The sequence below is a fragment of the Hippoglossus stenolepis genome, chromosome 18 (assembly GCF_022539355.2).
Source record: "Hippoglossus stenolepis isolate QCI-W04-F060 chromosome 18, HSTE1.2, whole genome shotgun sequence".
Taxonomy (NCBI): Eukaryota; Metazoa; Chordata; class Actinopteri; order Pleuronectiformes; family Pleuronectidae; genus Hippoglossus; species Hippoglossus stenolepis.
Genome location: NC_061500.1, coordinates 18,166,979 through 18,190,288, shown reverse-complemented (window position 1 = coordinate 18,190,288; position 23,310 = coordinate 18,166,979). Strand labels below are relative to the sequence as shown.

At 40.2% G+C, this 23,310-nt stretch overlaps 1 protein-coding gene across 1 annotated transcript; it reads left to right on the top strand.

Moving 5' to 3' along the window:
- Nucleotides 1–1,464: 1,464 nt before the first annotated feature.
- LOC118125758 (M-phase phosphoprotein 9) lies at nt 1,465–23,123 on the top strand. Its single transcript, XM_035184708.2, has 24 exons — nt 1,465–1,573; nt 3,113–3,384; nt 4,215–4,362; nt 5,688–5,777; nt 5,870–6,378; nt 6,488–6,653; nt 6,856–6,928; nt 7,622–7,725; nt 9,026–9,142; nt 9,893–10,350; nt 10,491–10,640; nt 11,103–11,190; nt 11,529–11,744; nt 13,141–13,188; nt 13,329–13,393; nt 16,247–16,348; nt 16,962–17,195; nt 17,277–17,440; nt 18,861–19,109; nt 19,618–19,738; nt 20,315–20,406; nt 20,802–20,998; nt 21,519–21,587; nt 21,839–23,123. The coding sequence occupies exons 2-24, from the start codon at nt 3,149–3,151 to the stop codon at nt 21,938–21,940; spliced, it is 3,798 nt and encodes a 1,265-aa protein (XP_035040599.2). The 5' UTR covers nt 1,465–1,573; nt 3,113–3,148; the 3' UTR covers nt 21,941–23,123.
- Nucleotides 23,124–23,310: the final 187 nt, after the last annotated feature.

Here is a 23,310-nt window from a genome sequence, read left to right as displayed (position 1 = left end):
AAGAATTCAACCTTTAGTTAACTAGTACCAACTAGACCAAGTGGACAAATGGCCAGGGCCCCGAAAGCCTGTCCACTGAGTTTCTGGAATTTTCTAGAATGCAAATGTATTGAAAATATCAACTAAGGCAGGTCCTGCATTATTCACTGATTTTGTAGCAATGTAATAGAGAGGCATATGTCAAATTGTAGTTTTAATTCAGGTAGTTTGATTGTGCTGACATAATACATTTATATGAATCACATTACCACAAACCAATGAACTTCAGAGTACTGACATCTGCAGGTTCTGTTATTTAGGACTAGATGTTTATATTCCTTGCTTGCATACAGGAGACCTGCTGGATGGTCAAGTGAAAGATGGCACCTTTTAGCTTTATAAGTGGGCGCCCTCCTTCCTCAACGTTTTGCTGATAGGCCCACAACGTCTCCAAAGGGTTCCACAGTGAATCCTGGCGTCACAGGCTCAGCCCCTGGGTGTCATTTACTTAGTCGAGGCCCAGGTGGAGTTGTTTCTTTTTATAGAGACAGGGGAATCTGAGCCCAGAGCTACATTTTAAAATCTGACCCCAAAAGATGAAGATGAAAACTAAGAAAACCGGAGTAAGAGTAATTTTCAAAAATAATTGTGAAATTATTTCCATTTGATTGATGTATCATTTCAGTCTGCACTGGTCCTTATGGTAACTCGGAGATGACAGGGAATGCACATAGGGAAGGAGCTAAATAGGTCGAGGGACCATCTGAGGCCCAATAGAATATGTTTCTTCTCTTTGCACTTGCACTGGTTTTTGGCATTTTGATCCAAATCTGGTCTGATGTGGTCTAGACATGGGGTAAACAGATTTTTTTGGGGTCATAAACAGAATATAGGCATCACAAATTTCTTGGGCGAAGATGCGACTCATGAAATTCGACTGAAAGATTTCTCAATGAAATCAGACAGTGTGTTTTAAACACTGTTTGGCGTTCCTTGTGTTTTTTTTAATTTCTTTTTGTTTTGCTTCCTAATTCATTTCTTACATTTGTCTCATCACTGACTGTTACACATCCCTCTTTCATATATGATTTACATTGTCTTTGTCTACATGTATGTGGTGTATGTTGTGTATGTTTCATTAAAAAAGCTTTTCTTATTCAAAAAAGATTTCCCTAAATCGAAAGTGAACTCTAAAACAGGAAGTCGAACACCCTGTCACAATAGAGCACAGGAGAGTATTTCACTTCCGCCCCTGACAGCTGTGTAGGATCCAGTATCTGCTGACATATCAGCTTCCGTCTTTTCTTGTTTTTCCTTTACCATATTATTTTGAAGCCATTTGTTTTTGAACGCAGTGTCTTCCCTGCCCCAACTTGTGTGCACGCCTCCTTCCCCGAACGGCCAATAGAAACGCGCGGCGAAGGTGTCGGGCCAGTCGCTGCTCCCCATTTTAATCGCGCTCTGACCAATAGCGTGGCGGGCTGTAAACGCCACAGCGGCCGGAGATCTCTGCAGTGCAGTGTCCAACCAGCGAGCAGCTAGCTAACGTGTCCACCCGGAGGGCTATGGAGGAAACGATGCTACAAGTCGACGGGTAGGGGACCGTTCTTCTCCGCAGGCTCCCCCTGGCGCTCCATCCTCTGTCGTGCCGCGTTTAGTCTCGTGTGTGTGTTTCCATTTCACTGCCCACGCTGCGCTTACTAACCTGTAATACACCAACTTAGCTCAACTTGGCTAGCGAGCTAACGATTCGTATGGGCTGCGAGTGGTGGCTGTGGCTGTCAGGTCGGTTAGCAGGGTGACTGACTGACTCACTAACCCGGGCTTCCAGAGGCGTCTGCAGCATCTGGAGCACCTGGGGCTAACCCAAGCTAAATCAGATAATGCAGAAGCTCTTGTTAAATAGTCCAAACAGCAGCAGATGCTAACATGCTACGTGTCTATGTTGATTGCACTAATGGTGGCTACGTTAATCAGCTATTCAATCAAAGCTGGACTGTCATATGTCATTTATAACACACAGGGTGCAGACAGGAAGCACAGGTCGTGGCAGGACAGGGGACAGAGACGTGGATGCTGATGTGCATCGTTGACACATTCGATTAAATGTGTGGATTTGGTTGTGTTTATGTTTTGTAACTGTTGAATGTTGATGGCAGGTCATCATAGGCAGGGAAGGAGAAGCGAACAATGAGTACAATAAAGGTAATGTAACCCTGAAGCTGTGCATTAAACAGTCTCTGGGTTCATTTAGACCAGATATGACAAGTTAGGGTGCATTAGTTGGTTCTGATGTGGTATAGATGAAATCTCTCTTTATTGCATCATATTGGAGTATGGTAACTCGGAAATGGTATTTTTACACAGTCTTTATGCTCTACCTCTTAATCTAGTCCAGGTTTGTCAAGTCTAGATAAAGAGTGTTTGATCTGGACCTGTTCTGACGTGGTCTCGCTGGAGGTAACAGCAGTGGAATTTCCATTTTTGTGTGTAAAGGTTTCACAAAATCTGACAATGTTGTGAACAGTCTTTCTGCTCCCTGTTATTCTGTCCAGATTTTACAAGTGTGTATGTAGTTTTTGATCTGGACCTGTAAAGGAAAACAATAAAGGAGTTACTGGAGTATTCTTGTTATGTCCAGGTTTGATAAGTATAATTATGCAAGTTTTTGAGGTGGATCACTCACAGTACAACATGACACAAATTATTTTGTTCGTCAACTTTCAGTTTTAATAATCTGAAATATTAGTTTTTTTGTGCATGAAATAGATTAATTGGTTGTCAGAAAAGTTGGTGATTTATTTTTTGATCGTTGACTTATTTACTTGTTCAAGCTTAATTTCTATATAATGTTGGGTCATACATTTTGTGCATCATATTTTGAAAGTTCCTAACATGTTCTGAGTCTGTAAAGCAGCTAGTAATTGAAGCTGTCAGGTTGATATAGTGCCGTAAAAAGTAAATAAAAAGTACAATATGTCATTCACTCTGAAATGTCATGAAGTCAAAATATTAAGTAGCAGAAAATGAAAATACAGTAGTGTATTTCAGTACAGCACACAAGCAAATGTATTTACTTTCCCAACTCTCCTGATGCTGAGTGTCTTTTGTTTCCCCCCCTCTTTGTTTCTAGCTGTCAGACTGACCCCCCCTGCATGGGCCCATAAACATGTCCACAGATGACAGTATCTCTGAGGATGTGTCCAGCTCAGGGGCTTTGAGCCATTGCCATGTCAGTGCTGACGGGGATGGGGGGAAGGAGAGTGAGACCTCTTTGCTGTCCTCCGAGGGGACATCGGCCTCGGGCCTGGCCGTCTCAGAGGACAGACACTCTGCCTCCCAAACAACAGGAGGCACTGTGGAGAACAGACCTGTGTTCATTACACCAGCATGCAACAAGATCAGGTGCAGTAGCCGAAGATACACAAACCACATTTTTTATAGGAAAAAAGACAATGGTTTCTCTGTGCAAAGTTAAAATATAACACTGTAGACGGTGGGGCTACAACTATTGAAATTATTGATCTGTTTTTTTGCTTTTCATTGCAATTAATCATTTAGTCGATGAAACATGAAAAAGTGTCCATCACAACTTGGCAGAGCCATTTTTGGTATTTTATGTAAAACCCCCAAATTATTGCACATTCATATTTAGTGTGCAATTGCATGTGATTAAGAAAAGCAGCTCTCAGAGCATCAGAATATGTGGCTTTTTTTTTTTTACAAAATCCACTGAATAATACTGAATATACATATAAATGGTAGTCAATTTAATCATAAAAATTTGAATGTATTTTCTGTGAAGGAGCACTCTAATAGTTTTATGAATTCTCCTGAACTTCACAGGAAACTGATTCAAATTTAATAAAAATTTAGACGTGGAAAAACACTAATGACTATCAGTCAAATTTAAAGAGTCACGGGAGATGCAATATGCTATAAAGTCTTGATTAGGTGTAGAATATATACCGTAAATGTATTTAAGGTCTCAGAGATGTGACTTGCGAGAGAGAGAGAGAGATTCAAAATGTCACTGCACCATCAAGTATTTGCAAGAGTTTTGATAAATAGATGTTTTTTTAAATAATGATGACTTCCAGAAAGCTCCACAGCATATTTCTTAGTCTGATATTTAATCTGAAGACCTAAAGATGCATGTATCTATGTTTTTTGTCATGTATTATAATACTTAACTAGGGCATGCAGTTTGATATTAATATATGACTTTGTTGCAGGAGTCTGTGTCTGAGCACAAAGGAAGCATTCGAACAAGGGAAGAACCTCCCATTCATCAACCCAAGCTCCCTCGAGACCCTTAGGGCTTTGGTCCAGGAGATCCAGAGCAGTGGAGAGACGGACCCTGAGATCTGGAAGGATTGTGAGGTAGGAAGATATCACAGAGCCTGGAATGCAAGAGTTAGGAAGTGCAGATGAGATGATAAGTGATGATGGGGAAAGTGCAGTTGGGGGTTAGCTGCTGTGGCAGCTGGCAACCTCATTTCTGAGCTGTCACTTTTATTTTTTTGTGCAGATCACACCTGACAGTAAGTTAGACAGACACACACACACCCACAGCTGATCTACTCAGACACACGGTGTGATTTGTAGGGAACAGACAACTCTGAGGTTTTGGCACTTTCCTATTATGGTTCGTCTTTGTTTTGCCATGGACTTCTGTGTGAAACACGTTTTAACCTCGTTTAGATAAGAGCTATACAAATAAAGATTAATATTATTATTATTAATATTATTATCAGGCTTAAATATTTTCAGTTAAAACACCGGGGGAAAACACATTTTTTTCAGATTATTAAATTGTCTATCATGTGAATTACACCCATATTCTTTCTCTATATCACTTCTCCCTCTCTACTCTCTGGTGGGGGTTTGTATCAGAAGCACAGCTGCTTCCCTCTAACCTAATACACACATATAGTGCAGGCACATAATTACAAAGTTAAACAATTGCAAATTTTACGATTCTTTGGGAGTTTTTGCCTTTTTTTTATTGAACAGTTGACATTGAAGAGACAGAATGACTGGTTGACCTAGTTTTATCACATGCAAGTCCCTGGTCCAAGAGGTCTAGGAATTATATATTTATTTTTAATGCAGATCACCATTGTCCCACTCTCAGTCACTGACAGGGACAGGTGGCTTTGTCTAGTGAGCTAATTTGTTAAAATGTCATGTAAGGAGGAAGCAAATGGTAAATGAGCTGAATTTATAAAGTGCTTTTCTATTTTTAATGACCACAGGTCATGTATTCATATCACACGTTCATACAGCGCTACTGTATATATATAAAACCACAGACCTTCTGATTAGTGGATGACCCGCTCTTCCTTCAAAGCCATAGCTGCCTCAGAAACACTGTCACGGATAAAGCTAATTCAAATAATGATACATAATAAATTATATGTTGGCTCTTATTGTTTCTTTTCACATTTGAATTAACGGCACAAAACTTCTTAGGATCTTTTATGTTATTATGAGAAGTGGACCGTAATGGTATAACACACTGCAGACAACTTGCAGCGCAGCAGAGGAGTGAAGCGGCCTGCAGTGACGCTAAATGTCCAGTGTAATCTGTAAGCCCTTCACTATAAAGATGAAAACCCTGTAAAAGGCAAACATTGAATGTCAGTATATACTGACAGTGTATTTCTGTGGTAGAATGTCAAACTTTCTGTTTTTTCTTGCAACAGGGCCGGTGGCTGCATCTATTTCAGCTGGTTGAGAAGCAATACCAAGAGCAGATACTCGCACAGCAGGAACAATACCAGTGCCAAATACAGGTAAGCTTTCGTTTTGTCATGTCCTCTTATATCGACTACTCTGAAGTATTTATTCATCCAGTAAAAGAATGACATGCTTTTCTTTTTCTCAGTTGATTCAGGATGAAATTAAGGCTCTGGTCCAGCTCCAGAACCGCCAGGCCACTGTCCATCCACAAACAGAGCTCTCTCCAACTCTAGTGACCAAAACTACTACTGACACAAAGGGTTACATTTTCCCCCTAATCTCCAGGGATCACACAGTCACCAAAAACGTGCCCAGGGACAATGACAGACTGGCAGCTCCTGCCCATACTCCTTTTAGCTCCCCTTCACCTCCTCTGCACAGATCAGAAACCGCCAACCAGGGGGAGGAGCGGGTAACTACAATGCTCAGCAGTGGATACGGGACTCTGTCTACCTGGGAACCGTGTATGGAACCTGCTGGGTCTCCAGGGGAAGATGAGGATGGCAATCAAGGGAGGGAGAAGCACCATTGGACCTCTAACTTCCAGCAAGCCACAGAGACAACTGCGATTGGGTGCCAGCTGGATTTTCCCGATGAGAGGCCTCTTGGAGTGGAGGAACTTAATCGATCAGTCTACCAGCCAAGAACCTCTGGGTATGTCTGACCATAACTTCTAAAGACGGGTTATCTTTCTGCTATGATTAAGTCAGCATTGTTCCTAAGGAATCATTTTTCTACTGACACTGACCTCTTCTGTTGGCAGCACCAGCCAATCTTTGACCTCCTGGGCCCAGAGACAGAAACTCAGGCCCAAGAAAAGCAAAGCAGGAGAAGCTTCGTGCCAAATCTCACAGTTCCAGGAGCAGCCATGCAGCTCCAGAGAACCGAACAGACAAAACCCCCTGGAGAGCGCAGACTCCCAGGACCAGGTACGACTCAGCAAGTGCTAACAGCTGCACTTCTAGGACAGATAAGATTAAGTAGAGATAATAAAAAAAAACATTGGCTTGTGTACATCACTGCCCTGCATCTGTAGTTTTTTTATTTATTTTTGGTGCATATGTCTGTTGTGGTTGTCCTTATAACATTCTGGCTGCTGATTTTAATCCACTCATCTCTATTGGGTTTCAGCATCGACCGACTGGGCCGTCGTCCAGCACTTTTCCCCTGAGGAGGAGTGACAGCCTGATGTCTGAAGCATCAGGTGACAATTCACTGACTCAGATCAAACACAGAGCAACAAGGCTTGGGCAGTGTAATGAAAGCAGTGACAATGTGACAGTGATATAATAAACAACATAGGATTTTGCAGTATTTTGAAAGTCTTAATGCAATTACAACAAGTCACAGTAGGATGGCACTGTTGTAGCTGCGAGGGGTTTTATCATGAGGAAATATTAATTCATTTATAGCCTCAAATGGGATGTTTGTCTTTGTTAGTTATGTTTTTATCAGTAGACTGTGAACCAGTTTGGCACAATCGCTTTTTCATTTATTTATTTATCCTCACCACTGCTTCAGTGAATGATTATATTACTACTTTCATTGCTTGTTTCATTTATTTTATTTTATTACATGAAACTTTTTAAATGCAAGCTAATAAAGTTAATAAAGGAATAAATAAACTGCAGCTAGGAATTTTTATAAAATTACACAAGAGTAATTGATAAGAACAACACCTATTTTAAAGCTATTTTTGTTTACATCTGAAACAGATCTCAGGTACATTTGCATACAAGTCAGACAGTGTGGTAGTAAGAGTGGAGAAACTGTTGCTCTAAACCTAAAAAGTTTAGAGATTCATTCATTCATTTTGGGTGTTTATCATAGGGTCTGGCCTTTGAAAGATACAGTAGAAAAACCATGAAATCACACTGCATTTGACTTTGTTTCGTAGGCCTCACTTACTGGCGTCTGCATGAGAGTGACCTGTATTGGCCCTTACCCGACAGCTTTGAAAGCAACGCTTACCACCTTCTGCAAGAGGCATCCATGAGTCTTGTAAGTAAAATACCACAGTTCTCCTTGACACTGAAGGTGCCTTCGAAGAGTCAATTTTGATGAGGAACCTGCTGTTCAAATTCTCTAAATTATGAGGGAAAGGAGCTTCAATGCTTCCCAACTTATCTCCTGTAGCATCGGAAACATCGGACCATGCTTTATGAAAGGGAAGGAGAAAATGCTGCCCCACAATTCTTTGTGGCATCAACATTTAAAGCGACACAACCTCGTAGTTACAACTGGACACACCCAAGTAAATATAAAAAAACTGAACTATAGTAGTCAGTTCAACCCCCTGATTGTGGAATGGACACAATTCATTTTTTTCTCCACTTATATAAGGTTTTCTCCACGTCATTTTCAATTAAATCTGTTCTGTTGTTCCTGAGAGTTGGATGTGTTATTCTATGTTGGACGGGAAACTTTATTATAACTGTCAGCGCACAGCCTACAGCACAGAGTACCGTACATTTTGTGCGTATCTTCTGTTGTAAATAAAGTTATAAAGTTATTAAAACGCAGAGTACTAGGGGAATCGGATTTTCTCCGCACAGTGCTTCTCCTTCACATCTTTCCTTGACCCCGGGACATATTCCATTGGGGTCAGGGAATAGTGTTTAGGAAAGGAGATTATTTGGACTCTCCGTACGCACCTAAGACTTATGAAGCAATGTCCCACAATCCCTTCTGTCTCTGTCACTGGAGCTATTTAATGCAGCTGTTGATCCCAGATTTCACTTCCTACTTTTACTGTTTCAAAATTTGTTTTATTTATTTATTTATAACTTATATTTCTGATTCAACAGTGACTTTAAAAACGTAATCATCAACATGAACATTCCTTGGCAATAAGACTCATTAAATATTGCTGAAATTGATAGAGGAAAAGGCAGAAAAAATAAACTGCAGATAAGATTAAATAAATAAATGAATAATTAAAATAGGAAAAAAAGCTATGTTTTATGTTGTTAATGCTCTAAAAGGTTGTTCTCTTACCCCTTCTGGAGCCCCACATAGAAATACTATAAAATATTATTGTTTTCTGTTTTGTTTGTCTGCTGACTTGAATTCTTATCAGTCTAAACTTTGCCATCCCTTTTGAGTTAAAGAAACTAGTCTAACATTTATCACAGACATGATCACTCAGTCATAATTGATCCAAAATATTCATGTAGCACATCCAGCGAGGCGAATGTTTAATATTTAAAAGATATACCACTTGTCCTCCCTGTAAATAGAACGCTGATTGTGTGATTTGTATATATAACTGTGTTAATGAGCTCTTCTCTGTCTCCTGTAGACTCCACCTCAGGAGCGAGGGCCGTCTCTCAGAGAGATCTATCAGAACAAGCAAAGAACAGACTGTAAACACTCAGACTGGGAAGGTTCTATTATGTCTAGTCCTTCGTCACCACAGGTATTTCACATGACTCGTACATCCATGGTCTATTTAGTCCTCGGCATCAAGAGGAGTACACCAGAAGCTTTTTTTGTAAAGATCAAGAAAACACATTAAACATTAATTCTAGGGAATCATTGGAAGATTATTTAGCTTATCACACAAACCATAGTTGCTAAGTTGTAAATCAGAGATATTATGATAACAAAAACAAGAAAATACAACTGTTAACTTGTTGATCTAATCTAGATTTCATATCCATAAAGACAGTTTTTTTTAAATGTCCCAACAACTAATTATTCATGACTGACATTGGAAGACAATTAGTCTGCTTCTGAAGTTATTCATTTAGTAGTTATTAAAAAGACCTTCTGCACGTTATTCTTTCCTATATTTTTTCAGATTTAGATATTTATATTAATATTTATTTATTTGTCTGCTTAACTTTCTTATAAACAACAATGATCATTTATCCTTTCTGCTATTTGGATTATCATGTCACCCATGCTCTCTGTGATGTGTTTTAAATTAAATTTGAGACCAAAGAAAAAGAAAGAGGTTTAGTCTACATCCACATTACGGTAATCTGCCCAGTGTATGTGAATGCTCATGTGATATGCATGTGTCAGGAATTATTACTGGGACTTGTGTTGATGAAGATCGTTTTAGATTTAAAGTGCTATTTTGAAAATGCGACGCATTAGTGTGGATGAACATATTAGTCCTCGGCTGACCCTGTAACTCATACGCTCCCTCTTTCCACTTCAGGTGTTGACGTTGGACCCAGCAGTGAACACGCGGCAGTCAGAATGCACATCTGGCTTCACTTCACCATCTCATTTCAGCAGCCCTTCATTTGCCACTCAGCCCCACATCAACCCCAGAGTCAGGACCCCTGTTTCCCCTGACAGCATGGTGGAGTGTAGTCCCAACCCTGGAGATACAGACTATATCTCTGACACCTCCAGTGTTTCAGTTGCCGGACCTCCTTACTCCAAAATGCAAAGCTTGTGGGGAAACGCATCCCGGGCAGTCGAGTGTACCTCCCAGGATAAGACCAACCAGCAACGCAGAGCCAGTGCTCGTTTAGCCAGCGAGGAAGAGGGCAGTCACACCCACACCAGCACCCTGAAGCCCTGTTCAGCCTTTGGTGCTAATCTGCGGCCTGCAGCCAGTCCCCACATGGAGAGAGCTTCATCACTAGAGGATCCTGTAGTCCTGTCTCTGTGAGTGTAGCACACATCAGCTGCAGTCACTGGATTTTTGTTTATTTTTTATGTATTGCTGTCACATGGTACGTCATCAGGCTTAACGACAACACGGTTTAATCAGATTCATTCTTTTATTCTGCTTTTCTTCACCTTAGTCTGCGGCAGAACCTGAGAGAGAAGCACTCTCGACATGTGGCTGATCTGAAAGCATATTATGAGTCTGAGATCCAAGTTCTGAGAGACAAACTCAAACTCAGAGATCTGCCCCAGGATTTAGAGAAGAGCAACCAGGCGCTCACAGAGAGGTTTGTGTTTTTGTAACCCTTTTGTATTTTTCCCTAAATATACAAAATATAAAATATACAACATGAATAAATATGGCTAAACAGCATAATCCCAAAAAAGGAAACGTAACACACAAAAAATAGAAACCACTGAAAAAAGTCAGTTGATAAAGGCTTTGACACATGGTTGAAAGCTGAAAAAGCAAGTGTACCTTAATATTTTTGTCAACCTCTTCTTTTCGAGGTCCATATGTACAAATGTATTGCTCTATAAACAGCAAAACATGAGTTAAGTTTGATTGCTGACCTAGAAATACTGCAGACATGTAAATATTTTTGCTAATGATAGAAATTACCATTATTCAAACTCATAAATACTGCAATTAAGGCCTGAAGGACCTCACATTCGTCCAGCATGATGTTTTACCTCTGCTTTAAGTCCATTCATAACTCATCATTAATCTGATGTTTGTTTATCCACAGGTGCAAGCATCTAGAAAAGGCTCTGGCTGAGGCCATCAGTCATATTAAAGAAGTAGAGGCAACAAACAGGTCGCTGGAGAAAAAACTGGTAACATTCCATAAATGTTTTTCATACTTCATTTTCATGAACTGCGATTCTTTCATTAAGATAGCAAAATGCTCCTGTAATATAAGTGTGGCTGTAAATGTACTGATAAAAGTATTCTATTCAACCAACGCATTTTTTTCCTGAGTAAATAGAAAAAAGATTGATATCTTATGCCTGAAAATAAAATCCAATTCATGTAGTTTTTGATCTGCCTGTACATTAGGTGTCTTTTCCTCTAATATTTTTCACATCTTTTTAATGTTAATCTATTAATGCAATGAAATCAATATTTAACCCTCACTCCATCCCTTAATTTGGATTTGACTTGTCGTTGTTAGGCAGAATGGCCAGAGCGGTATGCTGTCGCGGGCGCTGCTGTGAAATCTCTGCAGCAGCGGCTAGAAGAAAGTAAACGCTCGGGCAAAGAGAAGGACGCCCTGACAGCGCGTTTGAAGTCTCACGTACAGCAGCTGGAGGAGGCAGCACAGAAAGCCTGCAGAGAGGCAGACGAGAAGGAGGCCAGGAGGACGAGAGAGTACACGATGCTGCAGGATGTGAGTCTGACTGGGCTGAGGCACAGAACATAAGCAGAGACACATTTACATATCACCAGCTAATTAAATACATTCTAAAGATAGGAATTAGAAACTCTTTTTCCCAAGCAGAAATGCTTTATTGATCCATTATCTGTATTTATATATTAGTTCCCCTACATTGGTATCATCAAGCCGATGTATTCATCCTGAAGTATATGTTTATTGAACACAGGGGTTTCATTTGTAATTGGAAAAGTGGGTTAGAGTTTCCTCCATTTCTGGATTCATCTGCTTGATTGGTATATACTCCAATACGGATCTAATTATATTAATCATATTGCCAGATATGACTGACTCATATTTACTGTGTGTATGAGTGTGAGTGTGAGTGTGTGAGTGTGTGAGTGTGTGTGAGTGTGTGTGTGTGAGAGTGTGTGTGAGAGTGTGTGTGAGTGTGTGAGTGTGTGTGTGTGAGTGTGAGTGTGTGTGTGTGTGTGTGTGTGTGTGTGTGTGTGTGTGTGTGTGTGTGTGTGTGTGTGTGTGTGTGAGAGAGTGTGTGAGTGTGTGTGTGTGTGTGTGTGTGTGTGTGTGTGTGTGTGTGTGTGTGTGTGTGTGTGTGTGTGTGTGTGTGTGTGTGTGTGTGTGTGTGTGTGTGAGATGTTGCCAAAGACTGCCTCAATCTAATTTTTCTAAATGCTCTCAATATCGATGTGAACCACTTTAGAATTAATTAAATGTTGCCAAGCTTAATGGAAAGAGCCTTTTTAACTCTTATTCTATCACAGCTGCTCAGAAATGAGAACGTAAGCCTCTAAAAAGGATCCACACACTGTCAGTCTACGCTCATCAGATGTGAACTATTTTCTCTCATTTCTACTCAACCAGCACAAACAGTCTGACATTGCTTAACCTCTTTTCAATCTGCATCACATGCAATAGTTTGTACTTCATCAGACAAAAATGTTAAAATAATTACTCAGTAATAACCTAAATAAAAGTCATATGCTTATGTATATTATATTCATAGCCCGACTTGAATAACTGGAAATATTCTAGTCATGTGATCATGTTGGTTTCTTGTTAAATGTCACTTTGAGTATCTCGTAGTAACCAAATTAAGCTGCAGGTATCAACATTTCCTCCCATATCACATGAAATACTTGATTCATTCAGAAGATGTTGCTGCCAGTGTTTTTATAGCCAGATGATTGAATTTGCCTGATAGTAGAGATGTTCCAGGACAGACGATGTTACGTTCAGTGAAACCAGATAACAAAAACATATCCGGATTATGTTTAACTTGCCTCTTAGTTCATGTCCCTGGTGGAATTTTTGCATCCATATTCTTTCCCTGAGTTTCTGTCAACACAAATATTACCCGACCTGAATAAGGTTCTCTGTTTTGTTTCCGCAGCTGCTCGGAGAATATGACTCTATGATGAAGCAGCACGAGGGAGTGAAGGTAATGGTTCTTTTCCTGGAATTAATGTACGTACAGGATTTAGTGTTATCATCAGGTTTTCCTTCAAATATGTATTGAAGAAAATCGCCTCTTAATATGTCATGTCTTTCTTCAGCCTTATAACATTTCTGTATCCACAGAACAAGATGGTGTCTGCAGAGAACAAGCTTGTTGATGCCAATGATCAGATATCTGAACTGAAGAGGTGAGCAGATGTTTTGTATGAATTCTATGCATTCTGTATTGTATCCTGTGCGTCAGTTCAGGTTCCTATCAAATCTCTTTTCTGGTTCTTGTTCTTCCATTCTGGTAAATACCGAAACAGTCATGTAACAACAACTTTGTTTCTGTCATATCACTAAACTGTTTAAACTCAGTCCAATGAAGTGGGAAGTTGCTTAAATATTTTTCTCTCTCTGATGACTACAACTACATAAACATCGATCAGTAAAGGGTCACAAAATGCAACTGCTCTCCTTGGTTAACATTTTGTGATGTACTTGTACAGGTGTTTGAGGGTTGCAGCCCTGCAGGAATAATTTGACCTTTAGTGAAATACATAATTTTTCTTTCTTGTCAAATATTAGATGAGACAATCAATACCACTCACATGTCTGTTTGGTAAATGTGAAGATTGAGCCAGGAGATGGTTAGCCTAGCTTAGCTTAGCACAAAAAAGAAACATTATGTTTCAAATGTTTAATCTGTACGGCGTTAACAACGTTAACTTCCCTGTTTACCATTACTGATTGAATATATCAGTTGAAATTCAAAAAGAAAATATCATGTCTTGAGCAGATCCAGTGTTAAAGGTTTTGAATAATGCTGAACTATGGGTTTATACTCGAAAGTGTCTTGCTGAGTTTTTTGAAAAGAGAACTCATAACAAAGATGTGACCTCATAGCTGTAGTCTGGTTATTGGCATCAGGTCTATAACTGTCAGATTGTCCTTAGCTGGCTCAATCAATTTTGTGAAAAAAGGAGTGCAGTGGACCGTAGTCGACAGAAGCGAGATAGAGAGAATTCATCAATAGAGTCTAATAATGGTGTCTTTGCTCTAGAAAGTACTGCGAGTACAGCAACTTTCCTTTGCGGTATCAGCTCTTGCTTTAAATTGGCACTAAAGGAGGCAGCGCATGGACTCAGCATTGATGAAATGTTCAAAGTCGATTCAGCGAATTTACGGACAGATATCAAGCAGCAGCTCGCAGAACATCAATAGATCTGTGTCACAGGAAGGCTTTAGCACTGAAATAACTCATGTGGAGAGAAGGCAGTCTGGCAGCCATAGGTACAAATGCTGGAGAGGTCCAGACACATTGAAACTAGGAAAGAAGTGACTCTTTCCTTTAGTTACTACAGTGTTCAAGCTGACTTGACAATTATCCGTTTATTGTCATAGGACCGTGAAAACAAGTGAAAAAGACAGGTCCAGCTGGGACAGTATTTTATGAAGAATGTTTTCATTTAGCCAATTCTCTTGTGTTGAGCCAGAGCAGAGCACTAAAGCTTCAGACATCAGCCTGAAAAGACTCGTAAATCGGGAAAGTCACAGTGACATGAAGCTCCCTCCAGGCATCCCGTCAGTCTGAGAGCAGAACACAGTATTAGAATTTGAGACAGTTAATATGGAAAACGTACACTGCAGCAAGATCTGCGAGAACACTTTCACCTCAAGAGTTGAATCGAGTCACAAAGTGAAAACCAGGGAGAATCACCTGGAGAGTGTTAGTAAGACTTATCAATCTAAAAGAGGAGAAGCAAATTAGAGCCAGATAATGGCAGTGGAGAATTTAAAATCTACAGAAGACAGTGTTGGGATAAAGGTCGTCTTGGGGTCAAATTATTAAACTGTGTAGAAGGAGAGATTCTCAGCAGGGCTAACTGATTCATGAGGACATAGAGGAGAAATGCCCCAGGATGCTTTGAGCCCACAGATCAATGCTGTATCTCTAGACCTGAAACCTGCTTTTTGTTTCCTGTTCATTCTTCGGTGTCAGACGGATTTTATATAATTAACAAGGTGTGACAAGATGAAGTTTAAAGAATATTTTTTGTGAATGATAAATGTTTCACAGACTTTTTTAGAAACCCTTTCTGAGTGTAACTGGAACAACCCATATACAAACAGACAATCACTAAAGCAAACAAATACACATTTTGGACTGTTAAGTATATAAAATAAAATACAGAGGAAAACACCAAAATAAATGAGTGAATACATTTCATTTAGCATCCAGAGGGATTCACATCACACCCATTAGTTCATGAATGTACTGTTGACACAGAGTGGGAGAAAGATGGAGAGGTAAAGAAATAGAGGTAGAGAAAATGAGAAAGAGAGAGGCTCAAGAGACGGCTGAAAGGAGCCTAGGGTGTGTTGGATCATTCTGGTTTTTCATGGTAGCTGAATTTAAGTTTCTTCAGCCTAAGGCCGCCCAAAAAATTCTCTTACCAAACATTCTCTTACCCCAATGATTATAGGAGGGCAAAAAATATGTTCCCAATTGAGCAAGATGATCCATCTAGCCATAAGAGTTGGTCATGCTACTGTATCAGATTGGGTGTGTAAAACACCAAAGATAGTCATAAGGGGGCAAGGTTAAAAAATCGAATCAAACCCCTTAGAGAAACATCTAAAAATGGAACTCCAGATATCTGACAGTTAAGGGCATGACCAGTATTGATGAAATAGAGTGGCTGGTTCTAGTCTACAGCGAGGGCAGCTAGGGTCAGTATTAGGAAATAGCTTTCCATATATAGCCCTGTAAAGTTTTTTTTAAATTGCTGAGATCCAAATATCTGTTGTTTCCCATAACGCTTTCTTCAACATCCCATATAGACCTGAAATCCCAGTATCCCCGTTTTCCAGAAGACTTTTATTTATTTTTATTACACTAATATCTTTTTAAAGATTTGCAAATCTGCAACTATTTTTTATCTGTATGTTTTATGCCTTTTGTGAAGGGGTCACTAACTTTTTCAGTTAATAACCATTAGTCACGTGTCTCCTCATACTTTGTAATCTTGTGACCATGTGTGTGTCGTTCCCCTCAGATTGACCTCCAAGCTGGAGTCTCAGGTGAAGCAGCTGGACCATGAGAACCAGTCCAGGGCCCGTTATGCTTCTCACAGTAATGCACAACCTTCTGGGGCTGGGTAAGCACCTGCATCTTAAACTGAAGAACACAACTGAATACACAGCCTGCACCACTTGTCTCCAGCTGCACCAAAAGACCATGTGACCCAGTGGTAGCTTCTCTGACTTCAGATCAGAAGGTTGCATGTTCACATAATACTAGGGTGTTTTGCAAATTTCCCTGGAGTGGGACTATTAAAGGTTTATCTTATCGTATGTCATTTGATCTCATCTCATCTCTTTTACTTCTTGCTACATATCAGAGTTTCAATATTAGGCTCATTTGTAATTACCTCTGTCACCTCTCTTTTTGTCTTCGCTTGTTTGTTAGTTACATAGCTATTACATAGGGTGGCATGATCCAAAAAATAACCCATACAAATTTGGTGTGGATCCGGATCGTGGGGCAGCTTCAGGGTTTTCATTCTTTTTCTTTAACATTGTGAGATAGGGTGTTTTTCAACATTTTCCTTGATTTCTCAGAGAGTAATTCCTGGATCTTCATTAATGAAACCCGGCATGCTTAGGGAACTGAACTTCATGAGTGTGTGTATCTTGGTGCGGATCCAGATAAATATCTGGATCTAGGGAATTTAAATGTGGTTTAAATATTTCCTCTTGACGTGTCCACAGCCTTTTCCACCACCCTGACCTGCTGCTGTCACCCAGTAAAAGCAACATGGAACCAGACATCACCCGTAGAAAGTCACCGTGTCTTCTATCCGACAAGCAGAACAGCGGCAGAAAATCCCAGATCTCTCAAACTAAACAATCAATTATCCATAAGAATTTGCCATACATACTAAATGATCAATCATCTGGACCTGATAGCTCTGTGGACCCCCCCTCAGCAGATGGGAGCTGGAGGCAAGTTTTTATTATTGTGGATGTGTCTTCTGCCAATGTTGGTAAAGATCTTGAGTGATTTATTGTGATCCTGTTCTGCAGGTGTGGATCTCCCCCAGAGTGTGAACAGTCTCTGCCTCAGACCAGACACCAGGAGCAGAGCCAGCGGGACACCGGTTGGATGCAGACATCCTGCGCCCTGACGCCCATGATGAGGGCCCTGATAGAGCTGGAGGAGACCAGAGCCACAGAGAGCCGCGCCCCCTGTAAGAGGCGCTGCCACACTCACAACATTCAATTTAACACTTTTGGTCAGTCATGTGTCTTGACCATGACTGACCACTAACCACTGTTAGATTGTGTGTCTCAGTTTGACTAATGTTACAGTGTACACTTAAACACTTAAATAGCTGTTAAGAGCCAGTGATCCAATTGTGGTCAGAACACAGCTCTAACACAAATGTATTTAAGATAAGATAAGATAAGAAGTCCTTAATTATTCCCGCAATGGGGAAATTTGCAATGTTACAGCAGCAGAAGACAACACATAAGTAGCATGCAGTACTTGGGTGAAGGAGTATCAAGAAATAGAAATATACAACAATATATAGAAAAAAATATATGAATGTGATTAAACCGGTATATACAGTGTAAAGAAATATATTTTGTTTCAGAATATGTACAGTAAATGGATTGCACATAACGGTTTATATTGCACAGAATTTTTTACAAATGAGTATAGTATAGTGAATATTGCACAGTTGAGAATATTAAAGTGACAGTCCATAGTGGTGGTGCATGTAGTTTTACTTGGAGCAGAGCTGGTTGTAAAGTCTTACTGCTACAGGAAGGAAGACACAGTTGTATGTACCAAGGTTTTGAGATACCAAGGTGTTTAAGTCAAATTATACTATATATTATAAAGAGTTGACTATGATAGAAAATACTTTCTGAGTTTGGAAAATTTGGGAAATTTTGAAAATACTTGAGTTTGTGAATGAGAAGTATTTAAGTGCTGTTCTAATCCACAATCCACCAAATCAATAGGAGTCAAATTTGTGTGGACTTGTAGACGACGCATGGAGTGTAGACTTCACCAGACTCAACTCGTTAGATTAACCATAATTCATAGGGTAAGATCAGTCGTCATTATCATTATAACCAGTGCAACCAGTCTGCACATACAGAAAACTCTCTTGTTATATATTTCATACTTTCAGAATTTGCACAGGACTTATATTATATTATTCAATTAATGTAATTTTTTTTATAATCTTTAGAGTATCATAACCAAAGCTTGGTTTTCATCCAGCTAAGGAAATAAAAAACGAACAGCTTCCAATGTGGTATAGATTTAGTCTCACCAGCAGAAGAAGAAGGGAACAATGGCTGCACTGAGTTTTTTTAGTCTGGGATCATAGCCCTTGTTTTGAATGGCTGGAAGTGAATCAGGACACTGTTCTATGAGCCCAGAGTGGTCAATCATTGCAAAGCTGGAGATGTTTCTTATTTTTAATGAGCATGTTAAAAGGTTAAAAAGGTTAAAAGTTTTTCCTCACCCTAGTTTAGTGTTAAGGAAAGAGGTTGTTGCACCTTCAGATTGTTAAGCCCTATGAGGCTTTACAAATAAAGCTTTAATTCACTTGTTTTTTTAATTAAGTATGTCTGTGTCCTTTGTCTCTGCAGGGGTTGGCAGTCAGAGGGCCACTGTGGGTTTTGTTGAGCGGCGACACAAAGAGCAAATTCAGGAGCGAGAGGTGGTTAAACCTGGAGGAGCTGCGGTCGAAGCTGAGGGAGGCGGAGCAGCAAGAAGCCACAGTGGAGCAGAAAGAGCAGCAGCTCTGCTGAGGGCTCAGAGGAGTCTGTCTCCAGAGGGCCACAGGTCCGCCTCACTGCCTCCTCCAGCACAGAGAAACATACCCACAACTACACCCCGTATGTACACCCCGTCCTTTCCCACGCACCTTACGTCTAAATCTTTACTTCTACTTCTCTGTGAATGTATTTGACAACAGCTCCCGTGTTTATGGAAAACTTGAAGTTGATTGCTTGTGGAGGTTTGAATGCACCATTTTTGACGAGACGTTTAGCCATTTACTTTTTATCATGATATATTTTGTGTGAATTTGCATCCACACCACAAAAGGGAGATCAACATGGAAAACTGCAAAAACTTCCTTCTTCTAAAGGCTTTAATAAACCTTGAGCCAGATAAATAGTATATACAAAACTGTATGTTCAGCACTAGAGACTGAGACTGAGATTGTAGGCAGTGTTTGTATCTTAGCAACATGAATGGAGCATACTGAATAAATCAACAACAAAAGCGAGACTGTTTCTTTTTACATTTTACTGGATCTCTATTAACTCTCCAGAGAAAGTAGTTTCTAATTCTAATGTGTTGGTTTATTTAAGTTTAGTTGTGCTTTTCTCCTCCTTCCAGCAAAGAGAGAAACTTTGCTCCAGCCCCTGTCTGCCAAGTCCAGCCCTAAGCGCTGCCCCTCTGAGAACTACTCCACAGCTTTTGCTCACATGATGCCAAGAGAGCAACACCTGCACAACAGGTAAGAGACGCGCAGGGTCTCATCAGAAGCCACGCCTGCATTCCTTGAGGGAACAGCTGGATTGTACTTTTTGCACATTGCGTCCTCACATTACGGCCTTTGAATAAGAATTTCAGTTTGAACAAATACTAATTTACAGATTAACAAACAGAATCTGACATCTTAATACCACTTTAAGAGGTGCTGGTAGAGGAATTTATCATTGGTGGTGATTTTAAATAAATGTTAAATGGTCTGTATTTATAATGAGCTTCTCTAGTCTTAAGGACCAGCTCTTTACAGTACAGTTTTGCCTTCACACACACATCCATACTGTGCATCTAGGTGCAGCACTTTCTTTCTCACACATCACTCACACACAGCCAGCTGTTCCAATGGTATCGGTATCGGAACATGCAAAGTGGGTCCAACAGAACTCAGTTTGAAGCCCAAGCCCGAGTGAGTCAGGGTTAGAGGCAGAGCTGCAGCTTCTTGAGCAAGAGTTTTATCAAAAATCTATGTCCAACAAGCCCAAAACACAAAAGTGGAACCATTACACTTGTTAAAGTAAATAATTACATTGTGTGTCATCTACAGGTTTAATGGCCGAGGTGAGCAGAGACGTCATTCATTCCACAGCAGCGGTACCAGGAAGAGACTCCAGTTTACCTCCACAGACAGAAAAGATGGTAATATATTCAAAATCTAAATAGAAAAAACAATAATATATCAATGTCTGTCTGATGCTACTAATTGTTTTTTGGTGAAGTAATAACATAATTATTTGAAAAGAATCATCTGCCATGTTGTGAGCACTGGTTTTTACTAGTAAACCACATGTAAAGTGAAGGTACTAAGTGGCCTTGGGACTCGGAGCACAGTGAACCAGCCACTCTAGTGATGATTCTACTTTACATTTGTTGTTGAGGTGACAGTGGGTGATGGTGTTGTTCTGAAGTGCATTACATTGAATGGTGTTTGTAATTAGGAGCGGGGTATAGCTAACAGAAGTGGCCCCTGAGTCTGAATCTGAGTGTAAATATCTGCTTGTGAGAAGGTATTAATCATCTCTTCTGTCTCTCAGACCTTCGCCAGCCCGATTCCTCCAGCAGCATGAACCCACCTAATGGAAACTCCCAGCTGGGCTGGGAGGAGCAGGGGGCCTGTGGTGTGTCTGACCTGCGGAACACCTACGAGGACTCAGCCCCACTCCTGGACAAACTCAGCTCACTGACCGAGGCCGAGAAACTGTTAGACGAGCTGACGCAGGAGAAGCTACAGGTGAGCGTCTTATCTGTGAGGGGCACGAGATTACATTCCACTTGTCAACCAGGACATCTATTTATGTATGTGTTTTTAACCAAGCAGAGGAAGTTAACTGAAAGGGCTGTGCAGTGGCACAGTGTGAAGAGAGTTGCATCTCTGACTCACAGGCTCCTAATCCTCACCTCATCTCTTATGTAACAGGGGTTTCATTGTTTTTATACCACTACTTCTATTTTTAGAAGGTTCATATCGACAACCTCCTATCTCCACTTCACTCTGGTCGTACAGGGATGTTTGCACACGCACACGCACACACACACACACACACACACACACACACACACACACACACACACACACACACACACACACACACACACACACAAAAACACTTACATTTTCCAGCCAACTAATACAATGATTCCAGTGAAAGTGTTTCATGCGTGTGCCATCATGTAATTATTTTTGGTAATAAGTGATTAACCTTTGTATGTATGTATGTATGTGTGTGTGTGTGTGTGTGTGTGTTGGGCAGATCGAGGCAGCTTTGAGCCGGATGCCTGGAGCAGGCGGTAGAGTGAGTCTACAGACCAGGTTAGATGAGGTAATTCAGATATTGATTATTCTTTATATAACACCATGCTGTCTGGTTTTGAATTAGAGCTCAACATTTTTAGTATATAAATGATTTAAGTCCTATTTCAAGTTTAAAGGTCAAACTGACTGCTTTTCTTTGTTTTATATCAGTGTATTATTAAATTATGACCAGTATTTAGGAGCTGATCGGGTCAAAGGTCAACAAAAATATGCCAAAGAAAATGAGCCAATGAATTTTTGCTTGACTGTCGTCCTCAGGTGGCCTTAGAGAATCGTCTGGAGAGAGTGAATCGTGAGCTGGGATCCCTCCGCATGACTCTGAAGAGGTTCCACATCCTCCGCTCCTCTGCCAACATATAGCAATGTCTGTCTTTCTACATCCAGATGCTACTACTTAGTATCTTGGTTTTATACACAGCACTGATTGTCCTTCGATCTCTATCTGTGCCATAACACCCCCGTCTGTACAGTAACTCCACAGCACCATTTTTATATGTATGGATTATTACTCTGGGATATTTTTTTATATGTTGGAAAGATATTTCAAAGTCTATTTTTAGAAATACACAGATTTGTAAAGTCATTTACTTTTTTTAGTCACACAGAATGATATGATACATTTTAATTGCCATATTTAGGTGTCGATTTTTAAATCAGCTAAGCTTCAGTTTAAATGTGAGCAATTATAAACTTCCCTGCACAGACATCCTTCCACTTGGGAAATATCACTGCCATTTTTATTCTTGTGTTCATCAACATTTAAAATGTTTTTCCATGGCATAGTAATGTATTTATTTCATGTTTTTATACTTAATAGATTTTATGTTTTTTGTTAGTTGCTGTTTTTTATTTGTTTTTGACCAAATTATCAAACTTGAAGCGAATGTTTGTTTACTTGAATCTAATTGCCTTTATTCTTTGTTTCATTTCCATGACTGCTTGTCACTTTTTGGCTTCATATTTAAAATTAGCTACAGGACTGGAGAAGAGCTCTCACACACACACACACACACACACACACACACACACACACACACACACACACACACACACACGTGTTTGTACAGCTTCTTAGTGAGGACACTCATTGGCATAATGCATTCTCTAGCCCCTTATCCTAACCCTTACCAATCCGAACTAAATGTTTAACCCTCACCCTTAACCTAACCTAAACCTAATTCTAACCCTAACCCTAAAACCAAGTCTTAACCCCCAAACTGTCCATTAAAGGGGGGGGTCACAAAGTGAGGGCCGGCCAAAATGTCCTTACTTTCCCTAAATGTCCTCATTCCGTAGGTTGTAGACTCAAACTGGTCCTCACAAAGACAGCTGTACAAGAGCACACACACACACACACACACACACACAGCACACACGCTCACACTGTCAAATCCTCTGGTTAGTTTGTTCCTCCTTGAGCGATGCTTGTGCATGGAGTTTCTTGCACTGCTTCCTTTTGCCATGCAGTTTTCCTACAATGACATGGACTTCACTGGAGCCGAGATATTGTCATTGCACAATAAATTGAGTTTTTGTAAAATAACTGGAAGTGTTGCTCCTTTTTTATTTATTTTCATTGCATGTAAGTATCTTATTCCTGTCTGATGGGGTCTAATAGTCCTAACATGTAACATGCATGTGTGGAAGGGGGTTAGATGAGGTTGGGTATCATGGTGCTGCAGTGTTTTGGTCCCTGATTTGAATCCTGGTTCTGTCTGGGTCTTTTTCTG